The sequence below is a fragment of the Rhinatrema bivittatum genome, chromosome 3 (genome assembly GCF_901001135.1).
Source record: "Rhinatrema bivittatum chromosome 3, aRhiBiv1.1, whole genome shotgun sequence".
Classification (NCBI taxonomy): Eukaryota; Metazoa; Chordata; class Amphibia; order Gymnophiona; family Rhinatrematidae; genus Rhinatrema; species Rhinatrema bivittatum.
In genome coordinates, this window is record NC_042617.1 from 35,911,634 (window position 1) to 35,935,923 (window position 24,290).

General features: G+C 47.3%; 1 protein-coding gene across 1 annotated transcript in view; it reads left to right on the top strand.

Annotated features, from left to right (window-relative positions):
* LOC115086784 (calpain-8-like) overlaps positions 1-24,290 on the top strand; it is a 171,193-nt gene that overhangs the window by 123,372 nt on the left and 23,531 nt on the right. The window contains exons 12-13 of the mRNA XM_029593105.1: positions 10,271-10,482; positions 12,163-12,199. Of these exons, the coding sequence (XP_029448965.1) occupies positions 10,271-10,482; positions 12,163-12,199 (249 nt within the window). The remainder of the gene's footprint in view (positions 1-10,270; positions 10,483-12,162; positions 12,200-24,290) is intronic.

The window sequence follows — 24,290 nt, forward strand, 5'->3', positions numbered from 1 at the left end:
TTCTATTTTCTTCAGATGGATTCTTCCAATTTTTGAAGGATTTTTTTTGGCTAAAATAGCCTCTTTCACCTCGCCTTTTAATCATGCTGGTAATCATTTGGCTTTTCTTCCACCTTTCTTAATGCGTCAAATACATCTGGACTGCACTTCTAAGATGATATTTTTAAAAAATGTCCACACCTGTTGTACACTTTTAACATTTGCAGCTGCACCTTTCTGATTTTTTCTGTTTTCCTCATTTTATCAAAGTTTCCCCTTTGAAAGTTTAGTGTTAGGGCTGTGGATTTACATATTGTACCCCTTCCAGTCATTAGCTCAAATTTGATCATGTTATGATCACTATTGCCAAGTGGCCCCACCACTGTAACCACTCTCACCAAATCCTGCGTTCCATTAAGAATTAGATCTTAAAATGCTCCCTCTTTTTTTGGTTCCTGAACCAATTGGTCCATGAAGCAGTCATTTATTCCATCCAGGAACTTCACGTCTCGAGCATGTCCTGATGTTACATTTACCCAGTCAATATTGGGATAATTGAAATCTCCCATTATTACTGCACTGCCAAATAGGTTGGTTTCTTTAATTTTTCTTTGCATTTCATCAACAGTCTCATCATTTTGGCCAGGTGGAGAGTAGTATACTCCTATCACTATACTCTTACCCAACACACAAATATTTCTACCCATAAAGATTCTACTGAGCATTTAGTCTCTTGTATGATGTTTATCCTGTTGGATTCTAAGCCATCCTGGACATAAAGTGCCACCCCTCTACCAAGTTGATGCTCCCTATCATTGCGATATAATTTGTATCCTAGTATAGCACTATCCCATTGGTTATCTTCCTTCCACCAGGTCTCTGAGATGCCAGTTATGTCTCTGACATAATTTACTGCTATACACTCTAACTCTCCCATCTTACTTCTTAAGTTATGCATTGGCATACAGACATTTCAAAGTGTGCTTTTGTTTGTGTTAATAACCTGTTTTTCACTTGATATGGATAATTTGGAATCCTTTAGCTCAGGTGATTCGTACTTATAGGCACATGGACTACTTTTTCTTTTCTTGGAACCTCTCTGTTGGGATGCCCTAACTCTCCTGTTTCATTAATATCATTCTAAGATACCTCCCTCTGCACCATGCACTGCTGAGGGACTGTTAGTTTTCCCCCTTGTTCTAGTTTAAAAGCTGCTCTGTCCCCTTTCTAAAAGTTAGTGCCAGCAGCCTGGTTCCACTCTGGTTAAGGTGGAGCCAGAGAATTTAAGAATAAAATTATTGGTGTTACTTTGGTTCTGTCCGAAGCTCCGTGCAGCGGCCTGTCTCAGGAATATTCAGGCAGGGAGGGTTCACCCAGTAATATACTTTTGAGGGTTCATGAAAGCTCCAGGGAAGTCTATTGCTAAATGATTTTATGGAAGTAAAAAGAATGCCCTTCCTAGTGGAACAGAACAGGTGAGAGCTTGGAGGGAGTGGGGGCAGAATGTCACTGTCACAGACCCATAGTGCATTTGCCTCTGGGGTTGGTACCAGCTGTCAGAAATAGTTGAAAAGCCTGTTTTTAACTACATGGGCACAAAGGTGATGTCAAGCAAGCCACTGGTGTTCCCAGCATCATGAGGAGAAGTGGTACTTCTTGTATTGTTCTTTAAGGGATTTAGGTGTACAGCTAGATGAGAACCTCACAATGAAAATGCACATCAGTAAATCAATTAAGACAGGTGACGTCAAGTTGCATACACTACATCGGTTGAAACCACTATTAACTTTTGCAGACTTCTGGACTATATTGGAAACTCTAATCTTCTCAAACCTTGACTACTGTAACTCCTTACTACTAGGTCTTCCAGCAAGCCACTTAAAACCACTAGAACTATTACAAAATGCTGCAGCACGAATATTATTAGGAACCAGGAAATATGATCACATTACACACTCGCTGAAATCACTGCATTGGTTACCAGTACAATCCAGAATCTACTATAAAGTATTAACGTTAGTATTCAACATCATTCATTCCAGTAACACTGGCCTGTTAGGAGTGACACTACAACCATACAATCCACAGAGAAAGCTAGGATCTCAAAATAAAGGACTACTGACTATTCTCACAATACGGAGCACACATCCTGACACAAATAAGAGATTGAGTGTTTTCCATTGCGGGTCCAAAGCTCTGGCATTCTCTGCCTTAGACGTTACATATTTTACCAGATAGAAAGAGACTTAAATGTGAATTTAAAACATGGCTATTCAAAAACGCATATAATTCAACTTAAAACCATCAGAATATACAGAACCATAAAGACAAGAAGGACAAAAGATAATAATTGAATCGTGAAGAATAAATCAAACGAGACAATGCGAGATTCTCAAAACAACTCACTAAGACGTGAAAACTATCATTTCGTTTTAATTATCCGTATTTTTTGCCATATGCATTAGATCAATTTTAATATGTACTAGAAAATTTTTTTTTAACTTGATAGATATTAATGCCCACCTATGAATACCGCCCCTGTATCTAATCTTTTTTGTCCTTGTTTGTTGAATTATAACTATGAATGTCATTTTGTAAACCGTTGTGATCTTTACATGGAACGATGGTATATAAAAAGTCTAAATAAATAAATACCATGTGTCACTATGACTCAGAAGCAAAATGTTTTTGGCTGGTTTAGGGGTTTGTTTTAAAAAAAACAAAACAGAAAATGGGAGGTGAAGTCAAAATAGAACTATAAAGGCCAGATGTGTAGAAGAATGTCTACGTGAAAGATCGGGACGATGAAACAGCAAAAGGCATGGAAAGGCGAGGGCAACTTCAGAGCATGGAAGTGGAAGCACTCCTCAGTGGAACATAGCACAGAAAAGGATAAGAACACAATTTAATTATGAGGAACAGCAATGTCAGAAATTATTTTTTTTTTGCCATTGGGCTTCCAGTGGAATTGTACTCGTGTTCTGCAAGAAAAAGCTTCCATTTTGCAAAGAAAGAAAGGAAGTATCTGTACCTAGTGATATAAACGGGAGTCAGCACTCCCTGGCTGCTGTGGCAGCTGAGACTGAACCGCGGGCTCTGGGCCTAGCTGTACTCTTTAAAGGGAGGTGAAATGCCGCAGCTTGTCACAAGTTTGCTTTCTCCTTGATTAGTAATCGCCAGCCAGGAATAAGATCCCCGGCTAGCGCTGCATCACAGCTCTGTCAGAAAAGCCCCACCCTCTCTGTACTGCTGCTGCCTCCAGGAGTCCGACCTGTTGGGTGATAATGTGTGCAATAAACTCACTTTTAATTGGATTCTTTGTTGATTTTCAGTGTCCGCACTGTTGACATTTGATTCGGCTTTGTATTGACTATCTTTTTCAGCTGTAAGGTGTTCCCATCCTTTCTTTACAGACTCCCTTAGCAAGCAGGGAATGTGTGTTCTTGGGGCTGCAGAGGTAGAGGCGGGTGGGGGCGGGGAGGAGAAGATGGTTTCCTCGGGGGGGGGGGGGGGGGGGGGGGGGGGGGGCGGTCATCGGACTGAGGCAGTGCTGGGGAGGAGCGGTAGGTTTCGGTCTCACACAGGATGGTCACATCCTGTTCCCTGCTTCTTAATATACTGCTCCTGTTAGCAACCAGCCCCTGAAGTCAGGAATTTTAGACTCGTGCAAGGCTTTGGTGGGGTTACAGAATCGGCACACGGAGGGTTAAGGAGGGATGCCTCAGCTCCATGGCCTCTTCATTTTTACATTTCTTTGATACACTTTAGTGCTTGTGAAAGATAGAGTCACAGCAATAGGAAGTAAAGTCCTTCACTTATTTATCAAAAGGATACAACAGAGGCACAGGAGTAGTGCATAAATGCTCATACAGAGACATTGGAACAGAGGGATTAGAGGGCCAAAGGCTCTAGTTTTAAAATTTGGAGAGTCAAGCCCCTCCCCCACACTTAACAAAAAAGGCCTTGTAGCTCCCAAAGCATGGCAGCAGCAGGTCTGGTGTTGGTGGAGGTCATGGTGGCTGCAGGCAATTAGTGTAGGGGATTCACTAAGCTTAGATATGGTCTCAGGGCTCTCCTCCTACATGGAGTGGTGGGGTGGGGGTGGGGAGGTCTAGGGACTGTGAGTGCATGCCAGCTCAGTGACTCCCCACTGCTACCGAGCCTGCTACCATGCTTCCGGAGCCAGGAGGTCTTGGGATGGGGATAGGCAGAACCATGAGGTCAGGGAAGGAGTGGCTATGGGAGAGTGAAACCTATGAAGTCCAATCCAGGAAGGAGGGGTTTGAGCAAGGGCCATGGGGGTTTGGGCGAAAGAGGGGGTGGCATAAGATCCAGTCCAGAAGGTGGGAGAGCAGGAGCTATGAGGTCTGGTCTGGTAGGGTGGGGAACAAGAGTTGTGAGGTCTGAAGAAGAAAGCCGTGGAGAGCAGGATCCATGAAATCTGGTCTGGATGGGACTAGCAAGCACCAAGTTATAGGGCGGGGGGATACGGTGACATCAAGAGAATGATGCTGATTCCTTGTCTGGCCCCTCCAGTCTTGGATCTCCCATCTTTTACTAAGGTTTCCGCACTATTGTCCCTTCAGCCTCCATGCTGTTCTCAGGAAGGTCCAATCCTCAACATGAAATAGGAGTGTTCCTTTTCATTCAGATTACTGTCTTTCTTCTTTGATTTGGTGATCTCACAGAAGAGAAAACATTCAGAGCAGGAGGTGGGGCTGACCTGCAGCTGGAAGAAAAGAGTAGGAGAGCTTTTAAGCTGATGGGTGATACCATTGAACTGAACGCAGCAAACTACACAGTATGGCATTTTCGTAGAATTCTCCTACAGTCCCTACAGAAGGATCTAAATGAAGAAATGACCGATATCACAGCCATCATTGAAGACAAGCGAAAGAACTTTCAATGCTGGCATCACAGACAAGAGCTGGTGGAGTAGCTGAAGGATCCCTTCCAGGAGCTTGAGTTCATAGCTGATATCCTAAGCCATGATGCCTAAAATTACCATGCCTGGCAGCACAGGCAGTGAGGATCATTCAGGAATTCAAACTGCGGACTAATGAGCTGCAGTATGCGAGTCAACTGCTGAAGGAGGACGTGCGAGACTGCTCTGCCTGGAACCAGAGATACTTTGTCATTGCCAATACCACAGGATACAGCGATCCAGTCATCCCCCAGAGAGAAGTCCAATATATTCTGGAAATGATAAAGATAGCTCTTCATAATGAAAACACTTGAAACTATTTAAGGGGTCATGAACAGATGGGTTTGTCCTCTCATCACGCCTGTCTATATAGTGGAGGGCCCAGTATAAATTTGCAGTAATTGTCTTCAGGCTACTAAAATTGGACTTGTTTCTTTGGGCTACAGCCTGACTCATGGTCAGCTGAGAGGGGTCTGCTTGACATACCATCTCACAAAATGGCACAGTAGCAAGAGACGAGACAAAGAGCATTTTGGGGAGCAGCTTTGGAACTCCTTGCCATAGGAGTTGCCATTTCCTTCTTCCTCCAAATCCTTCAAAACCTTGATGAAGATGTCTCTGTTCAGGCTTACTTATGGATAAATTTAAGTTTTACTGATGTACATTAGATATGGTCAAGTAGACCCATTTTAAGATTTTGTACATTTTTATCTGTTTATGTTCATCATGTTAGTGTCTGTGTTTATTTTTTGTGCTGATTGTTTTAATCGGTATTGGGAAGTTAACCTATTTGGCAGTGCAGTAATAATGGGAGATTTCATTTATCCCAATATTGACTTGATATAATGTAACATCAGGACATGCTAAAGAGTTAAAGTTCCTGGATAGAATAAATGACTGCTTCATGGAGCAACTGGTTCAGGAACCGATGAGAGAGGAAGCTATTTGAGATCTAATTCTTAGTGGAATGCAAGATTTGGTAAGAGAAGTAACAGTGATGGGGCTGCTGGCAATAATGATCATAACATGATCAGATTTGAACTAATGACTGGAAAGGGGACAATATGTAAATCTACAGCTCTAACACTAAATTTTCAAAAGGGGAATTTTGATAAAATGAGGACAATAGATAGAAAAAAACTAAAAGGTGCAACTAGAAAAGTTAAGAATGTACAACAGGCATGTATATTGTTTAAAAAAAAATCTTAGAAGCATAGTCCAGATGTATTCCTTGCATTAAGAAAGTTAGAAGAAAGGCCAAACGATTACTGGCATGAATAAAAAGTGAGGTGAAAGAGGCTATTTTAGCCAACAAAACATCCTTCAAAAGGATCCATCTGAAGAAAATAGGAAAAGGCATAAGCTTTGTTAAATGTAAAACATTGATAAGGCAGGCTAAGACAGAATTTGAAATAAAGTCAGTCGTAGAGGCAAAAACAAATAATAAAAACTTTAAAAGTATATCCAAAGCAAGAAACCTGTACGGGAGTCAGTTGGATTGTTAGCAGTTCGAGGGCTTAAAGGGACTCTTAAGGAAGATAAGGCCATTGCGGAAAAACAAAATGAATTCTTTGCTACTGCATTTACTAATGAGGATATTGGGGAGATACCAGTTCTGGAGATCGTTTTCGAGGGTGATGATTTGAATGAACTGAACCAAATCACAGTGAACCTGGAAGATGTAGTAGGCCAGACTGACAAATTAAAGAGTAGCAAATCACCTGGACCAGATGGTAATCACCCCAGGATTCTGAAAGAACTAAAAAATGAAATTTCAGATCTATTACTAAAAATCTGTAACTGTAAATAAAATAATTCATTACACTTGAAAACTGGAGGATAGCCAATTTAACCAAGATATTTAAAAAGGGCTCCAGGGGATGATCCAGGAAACTATAGACCGATGAGCCTGACCTCAGTGCCAGGAAAAACAGTGGAAACTATTCTAAAGAACAAAATCAAAGAACATATAGAAAGACAAGGTTTAATGGATTTACCCAAGGGAAGTCTTGCCTCCCAAATCTACATTTTTTTGAAGGGGTTAATAGACAAGTGGATAAAGGTGAACCAATAGATATTGTGTATTTGGGTTTTCAGAATGTGCTGAACAAAGTTCATCATGAGAGGCTTCTAAGAAAGCTAAAACATCATGAGATAGTAGGCAATGTCCTTTCATTTACACTTTCGAATAACAGAAGGACTAGGGGGCATTCCATGAAGTTAGCAAGTAGCACATTTAAGACTAATTGGAGCAAATTATTTTTCATTCAATGCACAATAAGCTCTAGAATTTGTTGCCAGAGGATGTGGTTAGTGCAGTTAGTGACGCTGGGTTCAAAAAAGGTTTGGATAAGTTCTTGGAGGAGAAGTCCATTAACTGCTATTAATCAAGTTTACTTAGGAAATAGCCACTGCTATTAATTGCTTCAATAGCATGGGATCTTCTTAGTGTTTGGGTAATTGCCAGGTTCTTGTGGCCTAGTTTTGCCTCTGTTGGAAACGGGATGCTGGGCTTGATGGACCCTTGGTCTGACCCAGCATGGCAATTTCTTATGTTCTTATGTTCATGGATTACAAACTGGTTAAAAGACAAGAAACAGAGAGTAGGATTAAATGGTCAGTTTTCTCAGTGGAAAAAGATAAACAGAGGAGTGCCTCAGGGATCTGACTTGGACCGGTGCTTTTCAATATATCTATAAATGTTCTGGAAAGGAATATGACAAGTGAGATGATCAAATCTAACTGCTCACCTAATCTCGCACAGAGATACACACACAACACCAATTCCTTCTTTCTTATACACAAAATCATTGCCTCTTTCCCCCATTCCCCTCTCTTTCTCACTCAGACACACACCCTCCAGCTGATCCCCTCTCATCCCCCAGTGATCCCCATGCAGTCCCTCCTAACCTCCACAAAATGATCCCCTTTGCTCTGTCTGCTCTAGGCTCATCCCCTTCTTTCTTATTCCCTGCAAGTTGCCTGGGAGGGGAGAGGCTGGATCAGGAAGCAGACATCTGTTCTTTGCTGCAAGAGATAGACACAGGCCTAGTTTGCTTATTGACAAATCCAATCCTGCTTATAGCCTGGACATAAAATGCATTAAAACAGTGTTTGTTCCATGAATCCATACATCCTACCCCACAACTGGCAATTGAAAATGATATTTCAGAATTCCTTAGAGAATGAAATATAACTAAAAACATGGAATAGCTTGGTTGGATAAGCATCCCTTGTTCTTTTGTAGCAATCCTATATACTTAAAACTCCAGGACAGAGCTGTAGAATGAGACAATTGCAGGGATGGGTATAAAGGAATTGCAAAATCCTGGAAAATCCCTTGGAACAAGGTCAAGACAATTATTAAGGAGTGGAAGGTGTATGACACCACCAAGACCCTGCCTCGATCAGTCCGTCCCTCCAAAATGGTTGACCAAGCAAGAAAGAGACTGATCGGGTAGGCAACCAAGAGGCCAATGGCAACCTTGAAAGAGCTGCAGGTCTCCATGAACAAGACTGGCCAAAGTGTACATGTGACGACAGTATCCCAAGCAAGCACCCCATAAATCAGACCTGTATGGTAGGGTGGCATTACTTAGGAAAGCCCACACTCAGAAGATTCTGTAACCATGTGGTAAAAAAGGTTTATGGTCTGATAAAACTAAAATAGAACATTTTGGCCTGAATGCAAAATCTTGCGTCTGGCATACCCAACACAGCACAACACCCAGGGAACGGTGACGCAGGGTGGTGACAGCATCATGTTATGGGGGATGCTTCTCATCGGCAGAGACCGGGGCACTTGTCAGGACAGAAGGACGACGAACAGAGGAAAACACAGAAAAAAAATCCTTGAGGAAATCCTGCTGCCTTCTGCAAGAAAGCTGACACTGGGACAGAAATTCACCTTTCAGCAGGACGGCGCCCCGAGGCGCACAGCCAGAGCGACGCTGGAGTGGCCCAGTCAGAACCCTGACCTCAGTCAGGGCAAGACTTGAAGATCGCTGACAATCAGTGCTCTGCAAGGACCTTGACTGTGCTTGAACAGTTTTGTAGAAAAGAATGGTCTAATATTGACAAATCTAGCTGTGCAAATTTGGTGGAGACCTATGCCAGCAGACTCTCAGCTGTAATTACAGACAGAGTTACTTCCACCAAATATTGACTCGGTGAGGAGGGGGGCAGAGGCTCATCCGATTTTGCATCTCAGTTTTGTTTTTTGGATGCATATAAAGTGTGCTTTGACCCCCCAATAAAATGTTTTTTGGCCCCCGAAAGGGGTGGAGTATTGTGTGTTAATGACTGTGGAAGAAATTCCTCTTTTAAACATAGCTACAGTAAGTCGGAGGCACTCGCACAACACTATGTGAAAATGTTCAAGGGGTGTAGACTTTCGATAGACACTATACAGTGCGGGGCAGATTTTAAAAGGAGCACGCGCGTGTCCACGGCGCGCGCACATGGATGTGTCGATTTTATAACATGCGCGCGCCGGTGCACATGTTATAAAATCCATTGGCCATGCGGCGCGCGCAGTGGGGGTGAATTTTAGTAAATTACGTGGGGCAACACAATTGGGCCTTCCCCGGTTCCCTCCCAGTCCGCTCCAATTAAGGAGCGGACTGGGAGGGAAATTTCCTATCAATAACCCTACTCTTCCTACCTCATCCCCTCTCCACCCCGACCCCTAACCTAATCCTAACTATCCCCATTTTTGTTTTTTTTGTTTTTTTACTTACTGCTCTGTCAGAGCAGAAGCAACTTCCGCGCGCCAGATGGCTGCCGGCGCGCGCTTCCCCGGAACAGTGGCTAATGGCTGCTGTCCCGGCTGCCCTCCGTCCTTCCCCGCCCAGACCACGCCCCCTGGCCCTCCCCTTTTTCAGGGCCCGGCACTTATGCACGTATCGGGACTTACGCACGTGACTGGCCCCTTTTGAAAATGCACGCGGTGAGCACAGGGCCGAGCCACACGCGCAAGTCCTGATCTTTATGCACGCGGCCCTTTAAAAATTCGCCCTTTAACCTCTCCACAAATAAATGGGAGAGGCTGCCGTACCAGAGACAACTATTCTTGACTTTCTTCATATAAGAAATCCCAGCTGGGTCAACACAATATACTAAAATGAACAATTGCTGTTTTCTGTTGTGGTTTGCATGCAGTGAAATGATAATTTTACTTCATTACTGCAGTCACTGCAGACCTCATAAATATTTCTTTCCTGTTGGTTCTTGATGGTACCTCTGAGTTCCCAATCAGAAATTAACTTCATTCGTGTTCCGCAAGTTGGATTGCATTTCATGATACCCTATAAAAGTCTTTATCTTTTTTTTTGTTTGTTTGTTTGTTTTCTGTTTCCTTTCCACTAGCTTGAAAATCACACCGATGTTCACATGAACCGGGATTTCTTCTCCAGGGCTCCATCCGCAGCCCGTTCTGACACCTACATCAACATGCGGGAAGTCTCCAAGCGTATCAGGCTGCCCGTGGGAGAGTACCTCATTGTGCCTACCACCTTCGAGCCCTTCAAGGATGGAGAATTCTGCCTCAGAGTCTTTTCGGAGAAACAGGCCAGCGCCCTGTAAGTACCTGCGCAGCGCTCCTAGGCGGAGGGAGGATAGCGAGAGAGAAAGACTGGAGCAAAGCAAAATTCGAAAGGAAAGTCTCATTTGTGCTGAACGAAAGAGGTGGAAAAACCCAACTGGTTGATTGTAAAAACCCTATGCACGCCAAAGCCGGGAGCTAGGCGCACGACTCGACCCAGCGCATGCCGCGCAGATTTTTTTTTTTAAATCGTGCCAGTACACGCGTATCTCCCGGGAAGCGCACAAAAATGCTTTTTGCAAAAAGTGATGGGGCATGGGCAGGCCAGGTCTGTACCATGAAGTCTGCAGGTAAGTCTCTACACGCGTAACTTTACTTCTGCTATGGACAGCGTGCAAGTTGTGGAATTGAAAAGAAATTGGGTGGTCAGCGGGGTTTTAAGGGTCAGGGTTAGTAGGGTAAAAGGCAGGTAAGTTATCTAGGGGGGTTATTAAGTTGTCTCCTTTACTGGGGCGAACTGGGAATGAACTGGAAAGAGAGGTAATTCGTCGGCGCACATGTCTAGTAAAATCCCCCCATCCCAAACACTTATGTGAGCGAGGCGGCATTTTCGTGTAAATGCGCACATCAATATGAAATCGTGCTCACACACATGCACGGATAGCCGATTTTAAAACACAGGCACGTGTACGCGCATTTATGCACGTTTGTTTTAAAATCGCCGCGTCCATGTGCGCACACCGGCAAACGTGTGCACATGTGCGTCTCCGCGAAGGTCTTAAAATTTACCTGCAAGTGAGTAGCAAATGTAATAGTTCTTATCTGACACACTCATGATCCAGACCGTGCCCATTAATCTTCTCCCTGGTGAAACCATAGCACTGGTACAATACATCGAGCTCCAGTTTCTTCTATGAGCAGAATCCGGGTTGGTTTCTAAAGGCTGAGAAGAAGATTAAATAAATACGCTAGAGAGTAATTAACATGCATGTCCTGGAGACAGATATTTTCTGGTGAAAATCATTGAGCTGGGCCCTGGAACTCTGATGTATGTTGGGTCTACCATTGCTATGATATGTTTTTTGTTTGGTTTTTTTTACCAGGAAGATGATTATGGACGCGGTCTGGATTATACGAATAAATTAGTGTCGGATGACGATCATTGCAGTTTCCCCAGGATTATTTTCATGCTTTGATTCAGTTTATCATGGACTTAATTGTGTCCCATGCAGACCTCTGTTTTGCTAGGCATTTGTTCAGATGTGGTGGTGGGGTGGGGAAGGTTTGGACTTGGGCTCTGGTATTGTTTGCTTAGATAAATAACTGTTACCACTTAAAATACTTGGATTGCCCTGAAGGTTTAGCCTAACCTAGGACTCCCCTGTGTGTATGATGGTGTGTTCTGACGCTGAAAGGTTCAGGTGAAAGAAAGTGGTCCAGTGCTTAGACCTCAGGAGAAATTCTGGGATCTGAGTTTTTATCCTACTATACCACATGCTTTCCAGAGCAGCTTGGACCAGTTCACTCTATTCCATGTCCGGGAGCCAAAAATGTGCTGCTAGGTATCTTCACCATGGGGGCAGCGGTGTTTGGGCAGTGCCACAGTTACAAAGCGTGTTGGGATCCTGACTGGATAAAAAGCGCTGTATCATGTCCTGATGAAATAATATCCTCTCTTATATCGAAATAATGGGAATATTACACTTTCTCTTTCCAGGGAAATTGGTGATGTAGCGAAAGGAAATCCATATGAGGTAAGGACCTCCCTGTGAATCTTCGAGCCATTCCTTGTGATCTTTGCAGATGGGTTGGTTTTTTTCGGGGGTTTGGTGTACTGTGATTAGAATTTGTGGTGCTTCATGCAGGTTTGGAATATGAGCAATCTGATTGGCTAACACAGGTTTAATTTTTGCATAATGCTAAGGCCCTGTGATAGTTTTTCCCGTGCAAGGTTAGATTGTAAGACCCCTTGGGGATAGGGGAATACCAATGGTACTTGACTGTAATCCAACTGAAAGTGGCTGACCAGTCGCAAAAAAGACAGAATATAAATCAGAAGTGTAAAAAATTTTAAAAAAAGTAATGTCTGAATGTCTGATGACAACAATCCTTCCATAACAGGCATCCAGGGCTGGTGCAAGGATATTAGGGCGCCCTAGGCGATACTTACTGCTTGCCGCATCCCCCATCACAGTCTTCCCATACACAATTAAAAATGATGTATGTATAGTAATAGATTTTACATGAACAAGAATATTTAAAGAACAGTAATTTCAACATGTATATTATATCTACATGCAGTGTTGTAAACCCTGCAAAAAAGTAAAAAAAACCCTTGGAATTGGTATTAGTCTATTGTAATGTGTGTTGGCTATGGGCTTGACCCTCAAAAAGCTATGAGTAAAATTAATTACAATTTCAATATAGTAAATCTCCTGTATCAAACCTGCAATAACTATCAGAACTCAAACACTAACAACCTTACTTATGAAAAGGCAACATTGTAGTTATTACACCAGGTCCTAAATCCCCAGTACACCTACGATTAGGAAAACAGAAAAAGCCAAACTGCTATAGATTCCTACACATATTCTACACCCAGCTCGGTCATACATGCAAAATACAAACAGACCCTCACCAAATGCAGAATAAAATGACCATAAAGTAGTAATACAACAGTGCAGACAAAAATTGAACTGTAAACTGTAACAACCAAACTATGTATGCAGTGCAACAATGGAAAAGCAGAAGCATTACAATTCCTGATAAACATCAAACAATAAAATAAAAAAAAATATAAATCATCAATAGAAGTAAAACCATACTAATCAAAAGAATATTTCAAAGCAGCCAACAAAAAGAATAATATATGGGGGTCCATATTCAGCCATGTGCGGCAGTGCTAGTTAGTCGGTTGTACATAATTGGATAACTAGCAGGGTATATTCAGCGGCACAGTCACACCACTGAATATACCCATCTATCTCAAAGTTAGTTGGTTATGTATAACCGGCTAACTCCACTCCTCTTCAAAATGCCTCCTACCTGCCCCAACTTATACGGCTAAATTCTAGCTGGGTAACTAGAATTTAGCTGGGTTAGGGCTGAATATAGCCAGATAAGCTGTTTAGACAGATAACTATTACATTATCCAGATAAAATGGCGCTTGAATATGGCCGTCCCAATAATTTAAAACTCATACATTTTCCAAAGACCAATAAAATATTTCAGAACAGTAGACCCAAACACCACCCCAATACTTAAAGCTTAAAAAAGATTTTTAAAAATCCCTTGCTGTCCATAACTGGGATCTTTTGATTTCCAGATGCCCTGAAATTGTCTTAATTAGCAGGGGAGAGGAGAGGGGTTGTTGCTCACAATCTTTCTCCTCTCTCTCATACATACACACATGCTCAATCACAAAATATGCTCTCACAGAGAAACAGACAGAAACATGCTCTTGCACATACATTCTCGCTCACACAGTTAGAGACATGTGCGCACACACATACACCCACACTGACATGCACACACATACAGAAATGCTCTAACATACACAGACAGACATGCACACACATACACACACAAAGCAGCAGATGGTAGTCCTCACACATGGGTGACATCATCAGATGGAGCCCGATCTGGAAAACTTATGTCAAAGTTTCTAGAAACCTCATGAGGTTTCTAGAAACTTTGACTAGGCACACTGAGTATGCCCAGCATGCCCTATACCATGCGTCCATTCAGGGTCCCGCTTCAGTCTATTTTTTTCCACAGCACTGCAGCATCGCGGTTGGATTGAGCTCTAAAACTTTTGGCTTTTTATCTCGTGGAAAACTTCTTTTTTTTGTGGTTTTTCGCTGCTCTCTTCTAAAGTCTGTCGCCGGGTCCCTCTCGGTGCCTCCCTGTAATGTCTCCAGTCAGGGTTTTCAGTATTTCAAGTAAGTTTTCTTTCACGGTCAGTTCCCCCCATGGTGGCAGCACCTCGATACCCATCTTCCATCAACATCTGCTGCCATCGTTCCATATCCTTCCCATTTGTTTCACTCCCATCCTGGCCACTCTAGCTTCCACCGATGCACCCAATACCTGAGGACCATTGATCACTGATCCTCATGAGGTTTTCATCCTCTGCCTAGGGGCATCGCATGGTGTCCGGGGTTGCCAATTGTCGCCCAGATGACCCTGAAGGGACATCTGCTTCAACTCGACAAGATGAACAACCTCTTTGGGTCAAAGAAATCCAAGCCATTGGCATTGGCGGCATCGGAAGACCTCGGAGCTGCACAGATTGTTACCACACCATCGACATTGGTGGGACTGTTGGTTCCATCAAGGTTGCTGGTGGATAGGAGTGCCAGAGACCAACCATTGTTGATCTCCTGCGGGCCGAGGATGTCGGGTTCATTGTCCTCGACCTTGGCAATGGGGAAAGCTGGGCTGAGCATCATGGGAAGATCAAGAAGCATCAGCACTGGTCATTGTTGATGCATGGTGTTGGGCATGGGGATGCATCGGCTTTTGCCTTGATGCCCCCGAAGTGACCGCGATGCCCTCCTCACATGTCCAAGGAAGATCTGACCACTTCTCCTTCCTCCCAGTCGGGGATGGCATCGGCAACATTGAAGGAGGAGCTGGAGCACTGAGTGAGCTAGCAGTGGAGTGAGAGGAGCCAGTGCTGTCTGTGCTCATACCTCTTCTGGAGAAGCTCGATGTGCCTTACCATCCTAGCTGGCTTTGGTTCCCGGGATGGCACCGGTGTCTGGCTGGGCACCAAGGCCTCCGCCTATCGATATGGTGGTTGTTGCTGGGTTCCGAAGAGGAGGAAGTCCACTGAAGAGACTGTAAAATTTCATCTGATGGGCACAGACAAATAAGTTCATTTGAGATTACTCTTAAGCACCAGTTGGTGATTCTCTACCATCTATCGAACTGCACATGATAGAAAAGACCGGACAGCTTAGATTCACACTAAGCACGTCGTTAGGCTTGCTGATGTGGTTCTGATATATACAATAATATACTCACCTGTTGAGTTGGTGAAGAGCATTGGTTTAGTTGGACGATACCTTTTGTATATATCCTTAACTCTAGTACCATCATGAAACCTTCCAACAACTCTCCACCAGCACTTCAAACATATCCTCCTCATCCAGGAGGCCATCGTGGCTGAGTCGAACCTTCAGTCCCCACGAGTGGTCCCTGGTCTAGATGGTAGTGAATCTGATTTTCCATCTCTGTTGGAGTCCAGACATAGATCTGTTCACATCCCCCTGCAATCGGAAGTTACCTCGGTTCTGGTTCCTGGGCACTTTTAATTAATCACAAACGTCTCCACCAATTAAAGATTTGGAAAAATACCCTTGGGCATCTATTCTTGTTGTTATCCTGTCCAGGTCAAACTACAAACCAGCCTTGGACTCTCTTGCCCATCATTGGAGCAAGGGTGTTCTGTATGCATATCCTACGATTCTCTTAGTGGCGAAGACTCTATTGAAGCTTCATGAGAACAGAGGAACTGTGATCCTCATAGCCCTTCATTGACCGAGACAGATTTAGTTTCCACTCCTGCGGGAGTTGTCCATCTGGAAACCGATCAGTCTGGGGACTACCCCGGATCTCATCACACAAGATCAGGGCAGGCTATGTCATCCTAACTTCCAGACCTCATAGTCTGGATATTGAGAGGCTAATCCTGCAGCCACTTGATCTTTCTGATGATGTATCTCAGGTCCTGATGGCTTCCAGAAAGCCTTTCACTAGAAAGTACTACGGACTGAACTGCAGGAGGTTTTCCATGTGGTGTGAGTAGAAGGCCCTAGATCCATTCTCCTGTCCCACACAAAAACTGCTTGACTACCTTTTGCACCTATCGGAGGCTGGCTGAAAAACCAACTCAGAGTTCATCTTAGTGCAATTAGAGCATATGACCAAGGTGGAGATGGTACGCCCATCTCTATACAGCCTATAGTTGTATGTTTCATGCGAGGCCTGCTTCAATTGAAGCCTCCCCTAAGGCTTCCCGCTGTGTCTTGGGACCTTAACTTGATATTGGCTCAGCTGATAAAAGCTCCTTTTGAGCCGCTGCACACCTGTGACCTGAAGTACCTGACCTGGAAGGTCATATTTTTGGTGGCGGTCACTTTAGCACACAGGGTCAGCGAGCTCCAAGCCTTAGTGACTTATCCACTTTATGTTTGAAACAATTTTTATTGTTTTGTAACAGCAGTACAACAGGACAGAGGATGTAGTGTTCCTGAAACACTCTCCAATAGCAGAAGGGAACCCCCAACCGAGTCAATCCCCCAACCCCAACCCCACCCCCCATCCTTCAAAAGTAAAAATGATCTGTCCACCTGTGATAACGTAATGTCCACCACTCAGTTCATGAGCAATCAACGGAGAGGCTGCCAGTCGATTTATTGCCACTCATTTAAAAGGGAACTACGAGAGTGATGTGGGAGAGATTGCAGATAAGGGTCCCAGATGTTCAAGAACCTTTTACCACTTTATACTAAGTTCTATCATGACAGTGTGGTCTTGTGTACGCACCCTACATTCCTGCCTAAGGTGGTGACAGATTTCCATCTTAACCAGCCAATCATCCTGCCAATTTTCTTTCCCAGGCCCCATTCGCACCAAGGTGAACAAGCACTGCACAGTTTGGACTGCAAGCAAGCCTTAGCCTTTTACCTGGATTGCACAGAAGCCCATAGACAGTCCACCCAACTTTTTATTTCTTTTGATAGGAATAGGTTGGGCGTTGCCATTGCCAAACGGACAATATACAATTGGCTAGCAGATTGCATCTCCTTCTGTTATGCCCAGGCGGGACTGCATCTTGGGAGGGTCATATCAAGATTCATTCGGTCAGTGCCATGGCAACGTCAGTGACAAACTTGCGAGCAGTTCTCATGGAGTTCTCTCCACACATTCACATCACATTACTGTCTGGATAGGGATGGCTGACACGACAGTAGGTTTGGCCAGTCTGTCCTCTGGAACTTGTTTGAGGTGTAGAACCCAACTCCCCCAACCGAGGGCCTGCAGTTTGGGTTCAGGCTGTCTCCCCCTCTGTTACCAACAGCACCAGGGTTGTTGGGCCTGTTGTTAGGTGTCTGTTGATCCCCTTTTGTGTTGGGGAGCAACTTGTAGCTAGGGATTCACCCATGCATAAGAACTACCATCCTGCTTGTCCTTAGAGAAAGAAGAGTTGCTTACCTGTTACAGGTGTTCTCCGAGGATACCCTGTTTCCCCGAAAATAAGACATCCCCTGAAAATAAGACCTAGTAGATGTTTTGCTGAATTGCTAAATATAAGACCTCCCCCGAAAGTAAGACCTAGCAAAGTTTTTATTTGGGAGCATGCCCATCGCACAGAACACCAGAGCATGCAGCTGTGATTTTTTTTACCCTGCAGGATTCACAGTTAGTTGTCATCACAAACCAGCATAACCAGACAACTATTCAGAATATGATAAATGTTCATTTTTTTGTTCAACAATATATGTGAATTCTTCTTCATGGAAAAATAAGACATCCCCTGAAAATAAGGCCTAGTGCATCTTTGGTAGCAAAAATTAATATAAGACACTGTCTTATTTTCGGGGAAACACGGTAGCAGAATGTTCCCTGTACGTACCAGGATCAGTCCAGGACACCTGGGTTGTGACTCCGCACCAGTAGATGGAGACAGACTAAAACTTGTGGGCGGAGCCATATATGCCCCTGTGCCAGTCACAGCCCCTCAGTCTTACTCTGTCTCCAGTAGATGGTGCAGGTCCGGTCACAGCTCCTCCCTGCCCTGATTCTGGTACTCCGTCAGGGTTGGTTTTTCTTTCCTTTGGGTTAGGCCAGGTTAGGCTTTTGGTTTTGTAATTGGAATTTTTGCCAAATTGTCACTGACGTCCGTCTGCCCTGCCTCCCAGGGGGGGTTGAGAGGTCCTGAGGGGACTACCCCCCCCCCGGTTGAGGCCACTGCTAGGGTCGAGGACCCAGTTTTGCTATTTAGCAGTGTCAGGGGTGACACCGGGGAGCCCGGTTCACTCACCCCTGCTGGACTAGGGCTCCAGGACCGCGGACAGCGACAGGCCTTGTTTTTTTGTTAAAAAAAAAAAAAGTTTTGTCTGTTTTTTGTTCCGGCTCTCTGTTCCTTGCGTCGCCGCTCTCGGGGGGGGGCGCCGCTGACAGGGGGGAGGCTGCTCCTTGCGTCGCCGCTCTCAGGGGGGCGCCGCTGACAGGGGGGAGGCCGTTCGCGCGACTTTTGTTTTCTTTTCTTCATTTTGATTTCTGTTGCGGCCCTCTTCGCGCCGTTTCGCCGGCATGCCTCGTGGCTCCGCTTGCCGAGCCTGTGGCTCGGCGCGCGCGCGTCTCTCTCGCGTCGGTCTTTGCGCTTCCTGCATCCCGGGCGATGAAGGGTCGTCCGGGACGTCTCGGGGGGCTCGTGTGCGGCGCGCGCGACCACCGCCGAGCGGGGGGGGAGTGTTGGAGAAGCCCCAGGATTTGTTCCCGCTCAGCGCGGGAGTGGCGGCCATTTTAGCCACGGGCCGCGAAATGGCGCGGGAAGCGGCAGGGCCTGCGGCCTTGCCTCCGGCGCTGTCTCCTCAGCGGGACCCGGCGGGGGGGGGGTCCCTCGGGGGACCCGGGGTCCCCGGGGAGCCCAGCGGAGGCTGATTCGGGTTCCAGCTCTTTTTCAGAGGACTTTGCGCTTTTGTTGCGCAAAGTCCTGAAATGTAGGAAAAGTAAGGGCAAGCGCGGCCGGAGGGAGTCCCGCAGGGCTCCGCCGCTGAAGAAGTCCAACAGTGGGGCCCCGAGTGATTCCAGGGGGAAACGTCCTCCGCGTGGCGTCCCACAGGAGGCGGACCCGGATTCCTCCACGGGGGCGGACACTGATGCCTCTGAAGAGCCACAACAAGGGACCGATGACGTGGCAGGGGACGGATCCGCTCCAGCTGCAGCAGGAAAGGCGTCACAGGCAGCGGAGGGCGACGATCCCAAGGTGGTCCGGCTATTCCGTAGGGAAGAATTGCCACCTCTAATTCCAGCCATTCTCCAGGAACTGGGAATAGACCCCCCTCCTCCGGCGGTGGTTCGTCAAGAAGCGAACATGGATCCGGTCCTGTTGGGCCTCACGGGTCCGGCAGTGGCTTTTCCGTTCCATTTTTCTTCAACGGACATCATGTTCCGGGAATGGGACACTCCGGAGTTAGGATTGAAGGTCAGCAAGGCCATGGACAAGCTTTACCCTCTCCCGGAGGATGCGCTGGACCTTCTCAAGTTCCCCAAGGTGGATTCAGCGGTTTCGGCGGTAACGAAGAGATCTACTATTCCAGTTACGGGAGCGACAGCCCTTCGGGACCTTCAGGACAGGAAGCTGGAAGTACAGCTCAAGAAGATTTTTGAGGTTTCAGCGCTAGGAATTCAGGCCGCCATGTGTACGAATTTCGCTTTGAGAGCTAGCTTGCGCTGGGCTCAGGTCCTCCAAGCCAATGCGGATCTTTCGGCGGAGGAGGCAGCACGAGCGGATAAGTTGGAAGCGGCAATAGCATATGGTGCAGATGCACTCCACGATCTACTGCGCACTTCGTCTAGATCCCTGGTGGCGGCTGTCTCGGCGCGCCGCCTCCTGTGGCTCCGCAACTGGGCGGCGGATGGCTCTTCTAAGGCTCACCTCGGGGCGCTGCTTTTCAAGGGTAAGTTACTGTTTGGCAAGGAATTAGATGATTTAATGGCTTCCCTGGGGGAAAATAGGGTTTTCAGGTTGCCTGAAGATAGATCCAGGTCGCGGTCTTCCTTTGCATCCAGGTCCCGTTTTCGTGGGCCCAGGAAGGCGCGCCCTCAAAGGTCGTCGGGGCAATCCTACAGGTCTTCCTCCTCCCGTACCCCACAGTGGCGGCAGCAGCAGCAGTCTTTTCACCAGCAGTCCTTTCGTGGGAGGCGCTATGGTAGACCAGGGGGTGCCCTGGCCATCATGGCGCCCAAATCTTCACAATGAAAGGGGGTCGGCCCTTCTCCCGCCGCAGCCTCAGCACGCCGTTCCCAACGTCGGGGCGCGGTTGCTGTCGTTCTACGAGAGATGGGCCGGAATAACGTCGGACCAGTGGGTCCTCACCGTGATAAGACACGGCTACGCGTTAGATTTTGCTCGCACTCCAGTGGACAAGTTCCTTGTGTCACCCTGCAAGGCTCCCGAGAAGAAGGCGGCGGTGCTAGACACCATCCGCCGCCTAGAGGACTTGGGAGCCATCTCCCCCGTTCCGGCCGGCCAGCACGGCAAAGGCCGTTACTTACTCCATTTACTTCATCGTACCAAAGAAGGACGGCACGTTCCGACCAATTCTGGATCTCAAAGGGGTGAACCGATGCCTTTGCGTTCCTCGCTTCAAAATGGAGACGATCCGGTCAGTCATCGCCGCGGTCCGGCCAGGCGAGTTCCTGGCCTCCCTGGACCTCACGGAGGCGTATCTTCACATAGGCATTCAGCCGTCGTTCCAATGCTTCCTCAGATTCTGCATTCTGGGCCGGCATTACCAGTTTCGGGCGCTCCCGTTTGGGCTCGCAACGGCCCCTCGTACATTCACGAAGGTGATGGTCGTGGTGGCGGCGCAACTGCGCCGAGAAGGTCTCCTGGTCCATCCTTACCTGGACGATTGGTTGATTCGGGCGAAGTCCGAGGATCAGTGTCGGATGGCGGTGGCCAGGGTCCTCCATCTGTTGCAGTCCCTGGGATGGGTGGTCAACTTCAGCAAGAGTCATCTGACACCCACGCAGTCCTTGGAATATCTAGGAGCTCTTTTCGACACGAAGCAGGGCAAGGTGTTTCTGTCGCTCGAAAGGAGGGGCAAACTGCAAACTCAGGTGCACCGCTTGTTGTCTCTTCGCCAGCCGCGGGTCTGCGACTACCTTACGGTCCTGGGGTCTATGGCTTCCACGCTGGCGCTGGTTCCCTGGGCGTTCGCTCATCTGCGACCCTTACAGTCATCCTTGCTTTCCCGCTGGAAGCCGGTCTCGGAGGACTTCCATTTACCGCTTCCTCTAGTGGGACACGCGAGGTCCAGCCTGCGGTGGTGGCTGGATCCCAGTCATCTTTCCGCCGGAGTCTCTCTCCTGGTGCCCAGTTGGACAGTGGTGACCACGGATGCCAGCCTCTCCGGTTGGGGAGCGGTCTGCCTAGGGAGCTCAGTTCAAGGCCTATGGTCAGTGTCGCAAGCCCAGTGGTCTATCAATCGCCTAGAGACCAGGGCGGTCCGTCTGGCTCTGCAGGCGTTTCTACCATTGCTGCGGGGAAAGGCAGTCCGAGTGTTGTCGGACAATGCGACCACCGTGGCATACATCAACCGGCAGGGGGGGACACGGAGCCCCCAGGTGGCAGAAGAAGCTCAGCGCTTGATGGCCTGGTCGGAGCTACATCTCAGCAACCTCGCAGCGTCTCACATAGCGGGAGTCGACAACGTGCAGGCGGACTATCTCAGCCGGCATCGTCTGGATCCCGGAGAGTGGGAGCTGGGGGACGAAGCATTTCTTCTCATTTGCGAAACGTGGGGGGTGCCCCACATGGATCTGATGGCCACGTGGCACAACGCGAAGGCCCCGCGATTTTACAGTCGACGTCGAGAGCGGGGGGCAGAAGGCGTCGATGCGTTGGTGCTTCCCTGGCCTACGGATGTGCTGCTCTACGTGTTTCCCCCGTGGCCGATGATCGGCAAGATTCTACGGCGCATAGAGTTGCATCCGGCCAACGTGATCTTGGTGGCACCGGAGTGGCCTCGCCGGCCGTGGTTCGCAGACCTCGTACAACTGGCAGTAGCGGCACCCCTTCGGTTCCAGGGAATGGCGGCCCTACTCCATCAGGGCCCCGTCTGTTTGGAGGATGCGGATCACTTCTGTCTCGCGGCATGGCTTTTGAGAGGAATCGACTGAAGAGAAAAGGTTATTCAGATGCGGTGGTGGCCACGCTGCTGCGTTCCAGGAAGCAGTCGACGTCTTTGGCTTACGTCCGTGTCTGGGTAGTCTTTGAGGACTGGTGCGTGCAGCGCGGGGTGGTCCCCACTTCGGCTTCCGTCTCTGATGTTCTGGCGTTCCTCCAGGCGGGTCTGGCCAAAGGTCTGGCGTGCAGTTCCCTACGGGTCCAAGTGGCGGCGCTTGGGTGTTTGCGAGGTAAGTCTCTGGCGCTTCACCCGGATATTGCTCGTTTCCTTCGGGGTGCTAAGCACCTTCGCCCCCCGTTACGTCTTCCTTGTCCGGCTTGGAACCTCAATTGGGTTCTTTCCGCTCTATGCACGGCGCCGTTTGAGCCCTTGAAACGCGCAACTCTTAAGGATCTCACTTTAAAGACGGCATTCTTGGTGGCGATTGCCTCGGCACGGCGGGTTTCCGAGTTACAGGCCCTGTCTTGTAGGGAACCTTTCTTGCGTATCTCCGATTCGGGGGTTTCCTTACGGACGGTTCCTTCCTTTCTTCCGAAAGTGGTCTCGTCGTTTCATGTGAATCAATCGGTGGAGTTGCCCGCTTTTGCGTGCGGAGGCTCCTCTGTTACAGAAGAGAGGGAGTTACGGAAACTTGACGTACGGAGATCCCTTCTCCGATATCTGGAGGTCACTAATTCGTTTCGGGTCACAGATCATCTGTTTGTCCTGTTCTCTGGACCAAAGAAAGGAGCTGCAGCGTCCCGCACAACGATCGCTCGTTGGCTCAAGGAGGCCATTGGTTCGGCGTACTTGGTGAGGGGAAAACCTCTTCCTGTGGGGCTGCGGGCTCACTCGACTCGATCTCAAGCAGCGTCTTGGGCGGAAGCTTCTCAGGTGTCGCCTCAAGAGATTTGTAGGGCGGCCACCTGGAAGTCGTTGCATACTTTTATCCGGCATTACCGGCTGGATGTCCGGGCTACCGACTCCGGGGGTTTTGGAGAGAGGGTTCTCCGAGCGGGACTCTCTGCTTCCCACCCTCAGTAGGTTGCTCTGGTACATCCCAGGTGTCCTGGACTGATCCTGGTACGTACAGGGAAAGGAAAATTAGTTTCTTACCTGATAATTTTCGTTCCTGTAGTACCAAGGATCAGTCCAGGATCCCGCCCGCAGTGCTGCGCTGAAGTAATGGAGAGTCCGCTCTGTGTTTTTGATTTGCTCTGTTTCGCTTGTTCGCTCTCTCGGTTGGAGAGCCCGGTTCCAGAAGGGGTGTTTCTTCCCCGTTAGTTAGCGGTATCTAGTTTTGTTCACTTCTCTGGTTGTGTTCTACTTTGACATTCCGTAAGACTGAGGGGCTGTGACTGGCACAGGGGCATATATGGCTCCGCCCACAAGTTTTAGTCTGTCTCCATCTACTGGTGCGGAGTCACAACCCAGGTGTCCTGGACTGATCCTTGGTACTACAGGAACGAAAATTATCAGGTAAGAAACTAATTTTCCTTTAGTCCTCACAAAACCCACCCGCCACCCCGCGGAGTTGTGTTTCTCCTATTTATTTTATTTTATTTTTATCGGAATTCTATGTTACGAGACTGAAGAGGGACCCTGCATGGATGCGAGGTATTGGGCATGCTGGGCATGCTCAGTATGCCTAGTCAAAGTTCCTAGAAAATTTTACATAAGTTTACTGCATCGGGCTCCATCTGATGATGTCACCCATATCTCACATATGGGTGTTCTCCGAGGACAGTAGAATGTTAGTCCTCACGACTAACATTCTACTGTCCTCGGAGAACACCTGTTACAGGTAAGCAACTGTGCTATATGCACGCATAGACACAGACATGCTCTCACAGAAGGACACAGACATGCTGTAACATGCACATACACAGATATGCTCTCACAGACACACACACATACACACACAGACATGCTCTAACA